The 15,006-nt window shown below is 41.6% G+C and overlaps 1 protein-coding gene across 1 annotated transcript in view; it reads left to right on the forward strand.

Annotated features, from left to right (window-relative positions):
* Positions 1-15,006, forward strand: part of DISC1 (DISC1 scaffold protein) — a 349,681-nt gene that overhangs the window by 145,613 nt on the left and 189,062 nt on the right. Inside the window, exon 9 of the mRNA XM_027094035.1 lies at positions 7,713-7,901. Within this exon, the coding sequence (XP_026949836.1) occupies positions 7,713-7,901 (189 nt within the window). The remainder of the gene's footprint in view (positions 1-7,712; positions 7,902-15,006) is intronic.

The raw sequence follows: 15,006 nt of genomic DNA on the forward strand, positions 1-15,006 counted from the left end.
TGAGTCACTTTTGCTGTTATTTTTTCCTGGACTTTGCCTAATGTCTGGCACTCAGGAGACGGTCGATGAGAGTAATTGTTTGAAAAAACGGAACCCTCATTTGTTGATTTCTGATCCCCAGAATCTGTTGTTTCCACACCTCAGGATCTCCCCTCAGTTTGTGGTGTATTTTCCTTCTCATCTGCCTCCGATTGTCTGTTTCCAAAGAACAAACAGTTCAAATAATCATTTATTCTAAATAGCATATCCAGATATCTCTGGTACTCCAAGCTATTTGTTTTCTAAAGATGGTTCTATCTGATTTGACTTTTCCTTTATAGAGAATAAAAATTATCTCTACTTAAAATGCATTAGTTAGAGACACATGTGTCTAAATGGCAGCCTGAAATCTTTCTCTCTTTTTTTCTTTTTTGGCTGCGCCCTGCAGCACGCAGGATCTTAGTTCCCCGACCAGGGATGGAACCCGTGCCCGCTGTAATGGAAGCCTGGAGTCCTAACCACTGGACCACTAGGGAATTACCTGAATTCTTCTTTTTCTTAGTTTATGATTTGGAGGGAAATAGGAACATTCTTAGAAATAACACGAGATTTTCTAGATAAGTGCAAAATGTTTCCTTCTCTCTAAAAAAGTTCATGGTTTAGATCAATGGCTGGGGGAGCTGATCGGCTCGGTAAAGATTTTTCAAAGATGATGTTTATCCAGGGTGGAAATAGAGACCCACCACGTGAGAAGAAGGAAAGGGTATTGTTCAGAGCTTACCGTAGCAAGGCAGGCAACCACCATCGCTGTGTTTCAGCAGAGACTCTAAGGCAGGCAGAGGAGAGGGAAAGCTTCGTGGTGGAACAAAGGAAGGTTCCACGTGTGACTGGAGGCTGTTGGCCTGGAGAAGCTGGGGGTGGGTTAACTAGAGCATCCAATGTGACTGGTAAGGGGAGCATATTTGACTTACTCTGGTTGGTCCTAAGCTGGAAGCAGGGACAAAAATTAGGGAAGCTGTCATTAATCAAGTCCTGGCCATTTGGGGCGAATTGTTACAGAAGTTATTGTTCAGCTTCCTGGATTGTGACTAGAGATGGCATCTGACGTCCTACAAGCTGGCCTCCTGGGCTGGTCACTGTACACAGGGGTGGGTTTCCCGGGCAGGCTGCTGCAGGCTGGGCTTCTGTTCTGTTTATGATCTGACCATCGTCTGTTTGTATATTTTGTCTCTCGCCGGGCACCGCGCTTTCTCAAGCTATTTGAAGCAGTCTGTGTTTCATGTAAAGTCCCGTGTTCCGGCATTCTCTTCCCCTTGTCTTCTCTATCAAATGTGACCATTTCTAAAATGTTTGATGTGCAAAACCGGGGCTCTGCTCACACAAAATGCTTTTCGGTATCTCAGGAAATCATGGTAACTGGAAGAAAGAAACCAAACGAGTGGAAAATGGCAAATTCCAGCCAAAGGAGCTTCCATGCAGAGGGGGTTTGGGGAGCAGTTGGTTGGTGATCGTGGCCTTGACATCGCTGAGCGTGAGGCTTGGAAGGCAGAGGGTGTGGTCCTGCCCAACCAGCGGGTGTGGACTTGAGCTTGGAATTCCTCGAAAGATCTGGTGTCAGGCCAGAGAAGAGGTGTAGCACTCTATGATTTGGGGGTTTGATATGTTCAACACTGGCTTTATTTCTTTTTCCTTCGAAAAGAAGTAGCTCAAATTCGGGGAGGTAGAAGAGGATACCTTTAGGAGGATCGTCACAGATGGAAATGTCTGTGGCCCAGCGAGTACCGTGCGTGTGCACGTCCCCCAGTGAAGGTAATAGTGAGGCCTGTGGACTGACTGGGTGAGACAGCCCGTCTGAGCACAGGATTTAACCTCAGCCATCTCTGTTCTCCTTCCCTTTATGGATGACTCGTGGCCATGTTTTGACCAAGTCCCTTACTGAGCTGTATTTGATGGAATAAGCACCTAACATGAGGTTGGAAGAACCAAATTCAAGTTCAGTAATCTCATGTGTGATCGTACAACTCCGAAACATTGTGACCTTATGAAGGTCATTCTCTGGGTCTCAGTTTCTTCAACTGGAAGCCAAGGGCAGTCATTACAAGACCTCCTTCCTGGATTGTTGGGAAGACTAAATGAGAATTCACAACAAGAGCCCTGTCATCTATAAAATGAGACTCAGATAATGATTTCAAAAAATAACCCCCAGATAGCGTGAAGTAGAGGAGGGTAACGATTTAAAATTCAGAGACACTGAGGATGTACTTAGAAACAGCAGGTTGAGTAAAATCAGTTTCAGCTTTGGCAGGCACCCAGAGGGTTTTAATTGTGTTACTTGTAGCATAAAATATTTTGACAGGTGCTCTAGAAAACCTCCATGAGGGCCCAAGTGCGGTTCGCTTGCTGCAGAGCAGGCAGGCATATGCGCCACTCGATGCAAAGGCGGATGTGCATCCGTACACAGATTCCCCTTTGGCTTTAGGGAAGGCCCATCGGGGTGATGGAGATTGGGGTCCCCGGGTCACTGATGGGACTTCCTACAGGGATCAGCGTTTCTTTTTCTCCGTTTTCATCACGGAGCTCTGGTCAGTTGCAGCAGTCGGGGAGGGCTGCGTCAGGCAAGATTCGCCCCATGGGCTTGGATCTGAGGCCAAAATGCTTATGAAATATTAACCGAGGACAGCGTAGCATTTATCGTGGCACGGCTTTTGATATTATCTGTCGCTCTGGGAGTTCACACTCATTCTGTGTATGGGAAACGTGCACAGCACGCTGCATTTCCCAAGCCACACCCCTTCGGATCAAGGACCCTAAGGAGTGATCTCTCTCATGTTTTATGAAGGCTCTGGCCTCTAGAGTCGGTGATGAGTCGCAGGAGGGCCTGAGGATGTATTTCCAGGAAACCTTCCATGCTGGCACTCACTCCGTCTCTGGAGCGTCTTCCTGTTTGTTTTGGGAGGTCTTTTCTCTCTGAATTGTTCTCAAGAGGAAGTTGCACACTTGGCATCTCCTGCCTGCTGTCTCTGGGGCAGTCTCGGTGCTCACCCCACCATGTTGCTAACCTTCTGGCTTGAAAATATGGCCCAGCAGAAAGGTGGGAGCTCCCTCAGCCCAGGCCGAGAAGGGAACTTGAAGGCCCCGCGGGTGCTCACGCAGTTCTGTCCAGAGGCCGTCACACTTCTGGGGCTGCGGGCTCCTCCCGCGGTCTCCCCACGGCGTGGCAGGTCCCTTGGCTTCTCTGTGGCCCTTCATAGGGGGCTCCACTCGCAACGGCCCCCACCGGTCATTGCTCACGTAGAAATCGCGGATCCAGAAACGTTTCCGTTGTGTTTCCATTGACAGCTCAAAGTTTGTGGCATCCAGTCTGCTCTCCTTATCAGGACTTCGTTTCTCCTAAATGGGTCCAAACCCATCGCCTTGGCATTTGGAGCCCTCTTGTCAACGTCTTGGCCCGTCTTTGGTCACGTGCCTCTCTTCTGCTAGTGCCACCCCCCGCAAGACAATGCCCTTTGCTTAACAAGGTTCCTGTTTCGCCTTTTGGGAACCTTACGTTCTTTGCTGGTGAACCTGCCTCTGTCTCCCCTTCTGGAATGATCACTCTTCTCTGAGCCCTCCTAGAGCATATTTGCCTATTTTTTTTTTACTGTACATCTTATCCCCTTTATTCAATGTAACTTCCTGGAGAGAAGGGCCAGTGCCTTGTCCCTTTCCGTATGTGCCCACATAGTGAGAGACAGTAAATAGTCTCAAAAGATATTTATGCAATCATGGAATCTGAAACTATGGATTTCGGTAACAGAAATGGCATGGGCTGGGTGTGCAGAATGCCCTTAAAGTGGGACAAAATTGTGTAACCTTTCCCACACTGATACCATATTGAAATCTGCCTATGAAATAATAAGAATAAAGAAATAAACAGCACAGTTTAATACTTAAAGAGGAGGGATTTTTGAGCTATGTTTGAGTTGGAAAGTTGCCCTGCATTTTATTGCTGTGGAAGCTTCAGCAAGATATGTAATTCTCTAGATTTCAGTTTTCTCCACCGTAGAGATAACAATGTGTATTTTAGTGACCATAAAATGAGCCATTATTTTATATACTACTAAGAAGGAAAAATTGCTGTCAATTAAACAATGATACAGTGCTTTCTGTGGCTTAGAGTTTTTATTTTATACTTATTGAAAGAAATAATTCTTTTAGAATTAGTTAAGCTTTTGAAAAAATCACATATCACTCTTTTAAAAAGGAAAATGAATGGATTAAGGTTTCCCTAAGATGTTTCATACTTAGTCTGGCCTAAAACACAGTTCGACTCAAGTCAAGCCTCCTGTTTCTCCACACAGTATCATCCTCTGCATCAGTGAGGCGACTGGTGATGCAACTTTTTTTCTTTTTCTCCAAGAACGAACTACTGTTTTCTGTAGGATTTTCTGCCAGGCTGCTAACACCATTCTTCAAGTTTTAAATGCTGGTGCTTTCCTAATCTTACAAATCCATCTCAACAGAAGGTAACAGGACTCAAAGTGTCCTTAAATGGTTTGTACATTGAAACAGCAGGGGGATATAGATGCTCAGTCAGGCCACCAAGAATGACAATCACGTAATAGCAACTTCATCCAGACCACCTCCTAGATAACAGTAATTGTGAGACACATCCGTTTCAGAGATGTTAAAATGTAAAAAAAAAAAGTGCATCTTGGAATAGATAACATAGAGTGTATTATCACCAAGGGTTGTGGTGAGATTTGAAGGAGAGAAAGTTAGTAGCTGTTATCATGATTATGGTTATAATAAACTCTTAGGAAATATAATGGAGCCCCCTAATAACAATAACTGTTGTTTATGGAGTGCTTATTAATGTGATATGTTTATTAATTATGGTATCATTTTCATACTTAAATATTCCCTAATATAGTTTTCCTTTTTTATTGAGGTATGATTTACATTCAGTGAAATGCACAGATGTTAAGGGTACAGTTCCGTGAATTTTGACACCTGTGTTATCATCACCCCAGAAACATCACGCTTGTACCCGTTCCCAGTCATCATTCCCCTTTGCCCAGATGGCCTCTGTTCTGACGTCTTCTACCATGGATTAGTTTTGCCTGTTCCAGAAGTTAATATCAACGGAATCCCGTCGTATGCGTGTCTTTTTCTTGAGATACTCCAACGTCACTGCGTGTATGTAGAGTTTGTGCCTTTTCCTTGCTGGGTAGTTCCGACGTACCACTGTTTCTACCTTCTCCTCTAGATGGACATTTAGGTTGTTTCCAGTTTGGGACAATGAGTAAAGCAACTGTGAACATTTGAGTCAAGTATTTGTTGATTGCATGTTTCATTTTTATTAGGGAACTGTTGACCGAAACTGCCTGTCTTGGCCAGGCACGATAATAATACTGTGAGTTGTCTCACAGTAGGAGTTCCCGATAAGGGACTGCCGTTGAAAACTAACCAGAAGAATTCGGGAGGGGCCAAAAGGAGGGAGGAGACGCCAGCCCATATGTCCCGCCAACCTCCCAGAACCCTTTGTGCCGTTATCTATCCTGGCTGAGAGATGCGCGCGTCACGAGGAAGGACCCCGAGTCAGACCAGATGTGGGCCAATCAAGATGATGGACCAGAGGCAACCCGGAAACTAACCCCATCACGATAAAGCCCGAGACTGCGAGCCACGTGGCAGAGCAGTCCTCCCGAGTCCCGTTGCGCCGCTGCTCTGCGCCCAGGCGCCCCTTCCCAATAAAGTCTCTTTGTCAGCACGTGTGTCTGCTCGGACAATTCATTTCTGAGTGTTAGACAAAAGGCCACTCTCGGGCCCTGGAAGGGGTCCCTCTTCCTGCAACAATTTCTCTTGGGTAAATACCTAGCAGTGGAATTGTTGAATCAAAGGATAGGTGTATGTTAACTTTATGAGAAATGGACAGAACCTGTCTCAAAGTGCTTGTACATTTCATGCTACCGTCACACGGGAGAGTTCTGGTAACTCCTCGTGCTTGTCAACCAGGCAGTTTCAGTCCAGTTAATCTGAGCCACTTGAATGGTTTTGCAGTGGAATCCCTACGGCTTTAATGTGCATTTTTCTGGCAACTAATGATCACCAACATTTTTCATACGCTTTTCGGCCCCAGTTATATATCTTTGTAATGTGCCTGTGGTGTCATTTGCCTACTTTTCAATAGGGTTATTTGTGTTTTAACTGTTGAGTTGCAGGACTCGAGTCCTTCATCAGATGTATGCATTGTAAATATTTTCTCCCAGTCTGTGGCTTGCCTCTTCATTTTCTTAATGGTATTTTTTGAGGAGTAGATGTTTATAATTTTGATGAAGCCCATTTATTCATTTTTTCTCTTATAATTAGTATATTCTGTGTCTTACCTAAAGTTTTTCTGACTCCAAAGTTAGAAAGATATTCTCCTATATGTTCTTCTAGAAGCTTTATAGTTTTCACTTCTACGTTTAGGTCTGTGATCCATCTCTAATTAAATTCTGTGTATGATTTGAGGCATGTATCAAGGTTAATGTTTCCCCCATATAGGTAGCTAGTTGTTCCCGTACCATCTGTTGAAAGTATTTTGTTTTCCTCATTGACTGGCTTGGGCACTTTGGTTGAAAATTACTTAACTGTGTGAGGGTGGGTCTACTTCTGAACTGTCTGTTCTCTTCCACTGATCTGTTTGTCTGTTTGTCCACCAGTGCCATTCTGTCTGCATTTCCTGTAGCTTCAGTGTTAGTTTGAAATCAAGTAGCAACTGTCCTCTAACTCTGTTCTACCTTTTAAGGATTGTTTTGCTTTAGCTAGGCCTTTGCATTTTCTTTTACCATTTTCGAATAAGCTTGTCAGTTTCTACAAAAGACCCACATGAGGTTTTGATTAGAATTGTATTGAATCAATAGGTCATTTTGAGGAAAATGAAAACCTTAACAGTATTCAGTTTTCCAATGTATGTATATACAGTATATCTTTCTAATTATTTAAGTCTCCTTTAGTTTCTCTCAGAAGTTTTAAAATGGTTTTCTGTGTAGAGGTTTTGCACATCTTTCTTTAAATTTACCCCTAAGTATTTTGAGTTTTAAAATATCTTATACATGACATTAAAAAAAATTCACTTTCCAATTATTTGCTGCTGATACTTAGAAATACAGTTGATTTCTGTATATATTGACCTTGATTCTTGCAACCCTGCTAATAAATTCAATGCTCAGAGCTTTATAGAATTTCACATTTATTCTTGTAGCCACCTGTAATGCACAATCATATTTTAGAAGAAGTTTGCCCTGAAATCCCATATGCTGATTTCTTTGCTCAAGGTCATGCAGTTTGTGTAACCGGGATTTGAATTGGGGATTTGAATTTAGGTCTAGTTTGACTCCGGGGCCCGGTCCCTTTCCACCCTACTGGAATCTTTCACCTCTTTGCCATTGGGACGTTTGTATGGAATGATGCCATGTGGCCGCCCTGGGTTTCACTGTGATATATTTGTGTCATCATGTTTCAGAAGGACGTGAATTAGCCAATGCAACCCCCTAAAACAGAATATAATAAGTTGCTAAAGGGACTGGTGGTTTTTTCAGCTTAAGGAGGACAGTCAGTGTGTTGCCAGATTCCTCCACAGAAGACTGTGAATGCAGTTGGATGTAGCTGCAAAGTTCATCCCCCTTTCCCCACACCATTAGTGCGTGCTCGCTGCACCTTCCACAGGTAGGGATGCGGCAACGCTTGTTTTCCCTCCTTTTCCGCAGGAAACCATTTCTGTACAGCCAAGGAGCTCACGGAGGAGATTAGATCATTAACATCCGAGAGGGAAGGGCTGGAGGGACTTCTCCACAAACTGTTGGTGCTGAGTTCCAGGAACGTCCAGAAATTGGCAAGTGTTAAAGAAGATTACAGCCGCCTCAGGAGAGAACTGGATCAGGGGAGAACTGCCTATGGTGAGTGGTCACACGGGTGTCTTGTGTCTGTGTGCTATTTATTGTACTGCTTTATGTGAGCGTCACTGTGAAGGGTTTCCTGGAGACACACAGCACTTTTCCTGGAGGACAGTTTTGGCAGGAGCCTCGGCCAATGCGGCAGAATTTCTTGTCAGCTTTTGTTTGGCTATCGCATGAGATGCCTTTTCATTTTCTGTCTTTCCCCCCTCCTCTACCCTGGACTTGCTAATGGCCTTGTGATAGTTCAGAGCCATCTACCCCTTGGCACAGTTCTTGAGAATTTTCTCTGTTTGACAATTATCTCCCTTTTGTTCGTTGCCTCGGCCTTCTGGTTTGCACAGTCGCAGATGAAAGCAGGCTGGCTCTGGGAAAACTGAGAAAAGACCAGGAAGTGCCTCTTCTCTGTGTGGGCTTTTCTGAGAGCTGCTTTCCCCAGGAAGAATGATGCCGAAGATACCGGTGCTGTCTTGGCCAAAGTGTGTGTTTGTTGGGGGAGTTAAAGTATTCGTGTGGTCTTTTCCTGTCCCGTTGTTAACTGTAAAGGAGGTCACCTTGAGGCTTCACTCTGAGGAATATTTTCAGAAGATGTTGGTTCAGTCCAAATTGATAAAGCCAAACCTATTTCTTAAAAAAAAAAAAACCCAAAACACACACACAGTGAAGAATTTCTGATGATTCAATTTCTAATATACAGAATGAAATCATAGGAAGAAAATTTAGATTTAAAGTATGTTAGATGCTGGAACCTGTTTCTTCATCAGTAAAATGAGAAGAGTATTTTCCATCTCGTAGGCTGGTTAAGTGGCACAAATTAAGTGAGGTCATTTATCAAGATCCTGAGATTGTGTGTGTGTGTGTGCGCGCGCACACACTCTTGCACGTCCCCTGGGAACTAGAGGTTGTTGGAAGGCAAAGTTCATGCATAGTAAATCATTTCCCTAAATAAGTATTTACTAGGAAAGTGAAAGGCATATATACAAATAAAGGACTGTATTTACAAAGTAGGCTTGTTTAAAAAGAAATAAGAAAAGAATAGAGATGTTAGTTAGCCAGATTTGAAATAGGGCTATTTGAAAATATTCCACAAATTGAAGTAAATGAAGATTAGTATTTAAAACCAAATAAATAAATATGAAATCAGCTAGCGGAAATAGGTGTGTCATTTCACTATGAATAAATTTAGTTTTAAAGACTTACTAAATTTTGTAGAGAGAGGTTTCTTCACAGTTATTTGAATGAAAGATGGGATGGTCAAGCATTATCATGTCTTCTTAGCCGTGGACACCCTCAAGTTGGTTCAACAACTCAGAACGCCTTATCTTTTTTTCACTTTTGTAGGTCAAAGCTTTGTTTTTGCCAAATATGTAACTAGAGACTGCATTTGAGCCTTAATATATAACTATAGTCCTGAGAAATGACAACACATTCCTCTAAGATGTGACGGTGCAGTTTATTACATTATTAAAGGACTAACCTTGTATATTTTAAATGAATTTTTGCTATAAATTTTTAAAATAATAGAAAATGATAACTATGAAATGTCTCACCTTGTCATCCCAAGTCTTTTGGTGCAAAATGGGAAATTTATATCTAAGAATAAAGATGTGAACCAGTTTGGACAAATTTAGTTCAGCAATATTTTCTTTTTTTAAAAAATTTTATGGAAGTATAGTTGACTTACAATGTTGTGTTAATTTTTGCTGTACAGCAGTGACTCAGTTATATATATATATATATATATATATATATATATATATGTTCTTTTTCATATTCTTTTCCATTATGGTTTGTCACAGGATATTTAATATAGTTCCCTGTGCTACACCGTAGGACCTTTTTTTATCCATCCTATATATAATAGGATGCAGCAATATTTTCATTTGAACAGTTGAGCTCTTGAAAGCCATTAATATCTCTTTTTTAAAAAAAAAGAGCTGTAAAGTATTTTTTGAATCTCATCATTGTCACTTGACTAAGTATTTTCAAAATGATGAATAAAACATAAACAAATGGAACGCGAGATTGTTACCATGGATGAGTCTAAATCGCAGATGGCTCGTTACTGTGGTGAAGGCGTTCTTTATGTTTTATACTTGGATTTTGCTGGATCAGCTACCCTTTTCCCTCTGCTTTAGGCCGAAGCTAATTTTTAAGCAGTCTGAGGTGACTTGGCTTTGGGTGAACCAAATTAATAATCTTGGGTTGGAGATAGCGTGAGAGACAAAGTGAGAAAGAGAGAAAGAATTGCTTGGTGACATGAAGCTTTTACCCGTCGACAGTAATCAGACTAGACCAAAGACCATATTCTCTCATTTGTTGCATTTTGAGAGTTAAAAATCTGGAGGGAGCTCTGTGCTCGAGTTTAAACGTGGAGCACATACAAAGACGTAGTACGCTTCTGCATGTATTACCGTGAGCTGACTCTTTTTAATCTTAGATAAAACGTTTTAAAATAAGACTATTCAAAAAATGAGCGCTGTGTGGTGTTCGCAAAAACAGATTTTGACTTCCAGCAGTGATTGCAGAATGCAGCATTTGGGAGCAAAAGGCAATTCAGGGATGAACAAGTCACTCCATGACGGTCAGGGACCCAGGCTCTGTGACACTGGCTCCAAGTTGGCTGACCCAGCCGTGTGTGTGTACAAGGGTTCTGTTTCTATAGCGGGAGGGGAGATTTGCAGTCTTAGGGCACAGTCTGTCTCATTCAGAGGATTCTTAATGATGGGAGGACTATGTGTAATGCCTCATCACAGATGAACTTGCTCTGCTGATCACTTACCATGTCATTGCATCCTGTGTCTCTGGCCTGACTGTAAGTCCATCGAGGTGAAAACACTGTCTCTAGGTTTCTGCGTCGTTGGCAGTACCCAGCACGATGTCATTAAAAATAGTTAAATAGACCACAAATATTTGTTCATTTACTGGGGCCAGATGTTAAAATGAAACATTAGTCCTTTCTTCCCTTAGTTTGAATCACAGACCCAGACCTTGGATCTTCTTTTAAAAAAAAAAAAGTTTAAAATTCATTTTCCAATTTAATGAGAGCAATGATAAGTTTGATTGTCTTTCATGGAAGATGCTTGAGTTGGATATTCAGATTGGGGTGGCAGCAGACAGAACTAGTGGGATGAAAAAAAATCAGTAACTTTTTTTACAGTTTGCTACATCTGCTTTTCAGAAAAAAAAGACAACCCCGAGATTTACATAACTGTTTTTCCATCCCTTGTGGATAAGTTGGTAATGTGTATTGTACTTTATTAATATTGTTGATTTCGTACTATAACTCAGATATAAAGGAAGCAGACGTCAAGGGGAGAGATTTAATCACAGAATAATCAGGGCTGGAATTTTAAATAGAGTATCATTAGCATGTTAATGAATTTTCCCAGTTTACGCGAGCTGCCCAAGTAGAAAAGATACTGCAGATGTAGCTCAAAAATCTGGCGGGGCCTGTGGCCCAGTGAGCTGTCAGGAATGTGTGTAGGGTCTGTGAAATGCATAAAGAGATTCTCAGTGTGGGTGTCAAGTGCTGTTTTTTTCTGGGAGTGATGGCTGTCTGTGTCCAGCTTAAACTCATTTATTTGCCTTTCAGTGAGCAAGGAGGAAGTGGAAGGCAGATACGGGGCAGGTTTGGTTTTTTTTAAGTCTTTATTGAATTCGTACTGCTTCTGTTTTATGTTCTGGTTTTTTGGCCAAGAGGCATGTGGGATCTTAGCTCCCGGACCAGGGATCGAACCCGAACCCCCTGCGTTGGAAGGCGAAGTCCCAACCACTGGGCCGCCAGGGAAGTCCCAAGGGACAGTTTTTAAGGGTAATAAAGTTGAAGTGGCGTAACTTTTCAGTTATGGTTTGGGGCTAGTGCCTACCTTTTGCTTTAGGTTAGAAAGGCCATACAATCCTGCCCTTATTTTTGGACTACCTCCTGATAGCTAATAAAAGGAAGTATGATGCCCTTTAGTGAGGTATTCGTTTTTTTAACTCTTAAGTCCACTGGTGAAACATCTTTCGTAAGTCACTTTAAGGAGAAGCTTTTGGTTAAGAGATTGTGTGCCTTACAGTTTCTGCATATATAGGCAGTCACTCCCTTTCCACATTTATTAGCTATATTTAGATAAAATTTTCAAGAAAAATGAGAACAGGGGAATAAAATCTGTCTTATTTTTGGAGGGGGGAAGAAATGGAGGCCTGGAATATATATAAGTATATATCAAAGATGGAAACAACAAAATTAACAAATAAAATGGAAAAGTCGAGACAAGAAAATGCTAATGATGAGTGTTAATTATTTTGGTTGAGAATATGATGTGATCATGAACTTCCTAGAAGCCAGAGCAAAAAAGATAGGTGAAGCGTCGTCTGTTTTCCTCAAAAGTAGCTTAAAGCCCGAAGTTTTCAGGAATGTGGAGTGGTGTTAAATTCTTAAAGATGATTTTTTTGAGAGTGTAATGGGAAGTCCTCATGAATAGATTTATAGCAAATGCAAAAGCACACATGGCTGTTACCAACCACCTTTGAGAAAAAAAGTTAGCGGATGAAAGCAGGAGTTCATGGGTAGACGGTGAAACTGTACACAGACTTCATATCTGTGATTTTGTACATTTTTTCCACACAGAGATCCAGTTACTCAGCAGATTTTTGAAGGAGTCTTTCTAAGTTCCTCCAAACGTTAAGAAACCTTATGTTAACGTATAATGCCATGGAAGTGAATTAGGAAGGGCTTGGGCTAATTGAGTTTAAATATGGAATCTTCCAGTGACCTGACGTCACCGGTCTTAGGTCCCTAGAACCTAAAGGGATGGTTAGAGATCCCATTCTGTAGACACACCAAATGTCTCTTCTTCTCCTGAGCTTTGACTAAAATTTGCTTGGTGGACAACTTGGCTGTCTTTGGGCCAGAATCGTGATAGAGTTTTCGGTAAATGAGACCCGAGCTATTTGTTTGGGAACCGGATGACCCTTGCAGGTTCTGTACGTGAAGGAACTTAGATTGTTATATGGGAAATATCTTAATTGTGTCTGCCTCTCTGAGTGGAAATTTTTGTTTGTTTAGATTGAATATATGTATAATATGAACCTTTTGAAGGGAAACTTCTTCCTAAAATCACAAAATCTTTTTTTCTCAGGTTTTTCTGTGAGCTGAGCCTTCACATCTCTAATCATTTATCTTTGATTCATCTTATTAATTATGTTATCAGGATCCCAGTTAAACATGCATTTGCATTTTTTGTTTCTCTCCAAGGTCTTCTTCTTTCTAGTTTATTCTTGCCTCTCTCTGAGTATGGTTATTTCTCTTCAGCCACTTTTGCCTGTGAATTTCTAAGCTTGAAATTTGTAATTAACTTCCTTCCTCTTTTATTAAACAATGGTGATAATCCCTTTGGGAGGCATCCCCACAGCAGTGCAAAAAGCCTGTATTAGTTCATAGGAGGCCTCAGTTTAGTTTCCGTTCTATTGGTTCCCATCACCCGCGTCACACCTGGCACGTATAGCATCACGGTGTGAGGTTTGATGGATGAAATTCTTTCTGCTTCCCAGGTGCTTGATGTATGACACAGGAGAACCGGATCTCTAAGTTTCATTGCCACCCATTCATCATTTTATCATTTTAATTTTTTTATTGAAGTATAGTTGGTTTACAGTGTTGTGTTCATTTCCGCTGTACAGCAGGTGATTCAGTTATATATATATGTACATTTTTTTATGTTCTTTTCCATTATGGTTTATCATAAGATATTGAATATAATTCCCTGAGCTATACAGTAGGACCTTGTTGTTTATCCATCCTATATATAAAAGCTTACATCTGCTAATCCCAACCTCCCACTCCGACCCTCCCCCCACCCCCTCCCCGCTGGCAACCACAGCTCTGTTCTCTATGTCTGTGAGTCTGTTTCTGTTTCGTAAATAGGTTCATTTGTGTCGTATTTTAGATTCCATGTACAAACGATACCAGATGGTATTTGTCTTTCTTTTTCTGACTTACTTCACTGAGTATTGTAATCTCTCTGGTCCATCCATGTTGCTGCAAATGGCATTATTTCATTCTTTTTCATGGCTGAGTAGTATTCCATAGTATACATGTACCACATCTTCTTTATCCATTCATCTGTTGCGTGCATCCATCATTTTAATAAGCATTTATCGAGCACTTACAATATGCCAGGCACCGTGCTCACCTTTGTGTTCCAGAATGAATCCGACAGTCCCTGCCAGAGAGGAAGTCTCCATGTTACTCCAGTTACTCTAGTCCCTACTGGTCTTGAATTCCCATGATTCTCTCCAGCATTGTTCCCTTTTTTTCTTGCTTTCAACTATTTCTGATTTCCTTCTCCTATTTTTATCCATGCAGTTATTTTTTAGAAATCCTTACTGATGCTACTTCCTTTTCTACCTGTCTCTCCATTTGCTTTTTATGCTCCCGTAACAATACTCCCTTAACAGAGCCCCTAGGTGGGAATACAATGACAACATCAACGGTATTTCAGACCCAATGGCAACAGGCAATTTTCTGACATGCTGATTTGTTGGAGCAGGGACTTGATTCTGTGTTATAAGGTGGGTGCATGTGAATCTTAGGTATTTGACAGGTGTTTGACAGGACAGTCAGTGCCTGTCCTAGTCTCTTGCTACATGTCATCATTTGGACTCGGGGCTTTTGAAGACCTTGGTGCGTGCACACTCGTGCACACTCATACACTCTTTCCTGAAGATTAAGCTAAGCATAGTGGTAAGTGGGATGCCAAGATTCCTGGAGGAGTGCCCTTGGCCGTGGGGGGGTGAGGGGGGTTGTTTGTGGTGTGGGCCTGTATCCTGTATTATAGAATGTTTCACATCCATCAGCATTGTCTTTTGTGCCCCTGTACCTCCCACGCCTGTTTTTTTTTTCTTCATTTTTAAGAAAATTTCTGCCTTATTGAGGTATAATTGACAAACAAAATTGTAAGATATTTAAAGTATACATCTTAGTGATTGAAGTTTTGTATATTTGGGTCTTGTTTAAGAAACCTTTCCCCATCCTAAGTCACAAAGACATTCTCCTGCTTCTTCTTCCATTAGCCTCATTGTTTTATTTTTCCATTTATATCTTTCCACACCTGTGTTTAAA

Source organism: Aethalodelphis obliquidens, unplaced genomic scaffold, assembly GCF_003676395.1.
Source record: "Aethalodelphis obliquidens isolate GAN/ISIS:26980383/991018 unplaced genomic scaffold, ASM367639v1 scaffold87, whole genome shotgun sequence".
In the NCBI taxonomy this organism is placed as follows: Eukaryota; Metazoa; Chordata; class Mammalia; order Artiodactyla; family Delphinidae; genus Aethalodelphis; species Aethalodelphis obliquidens.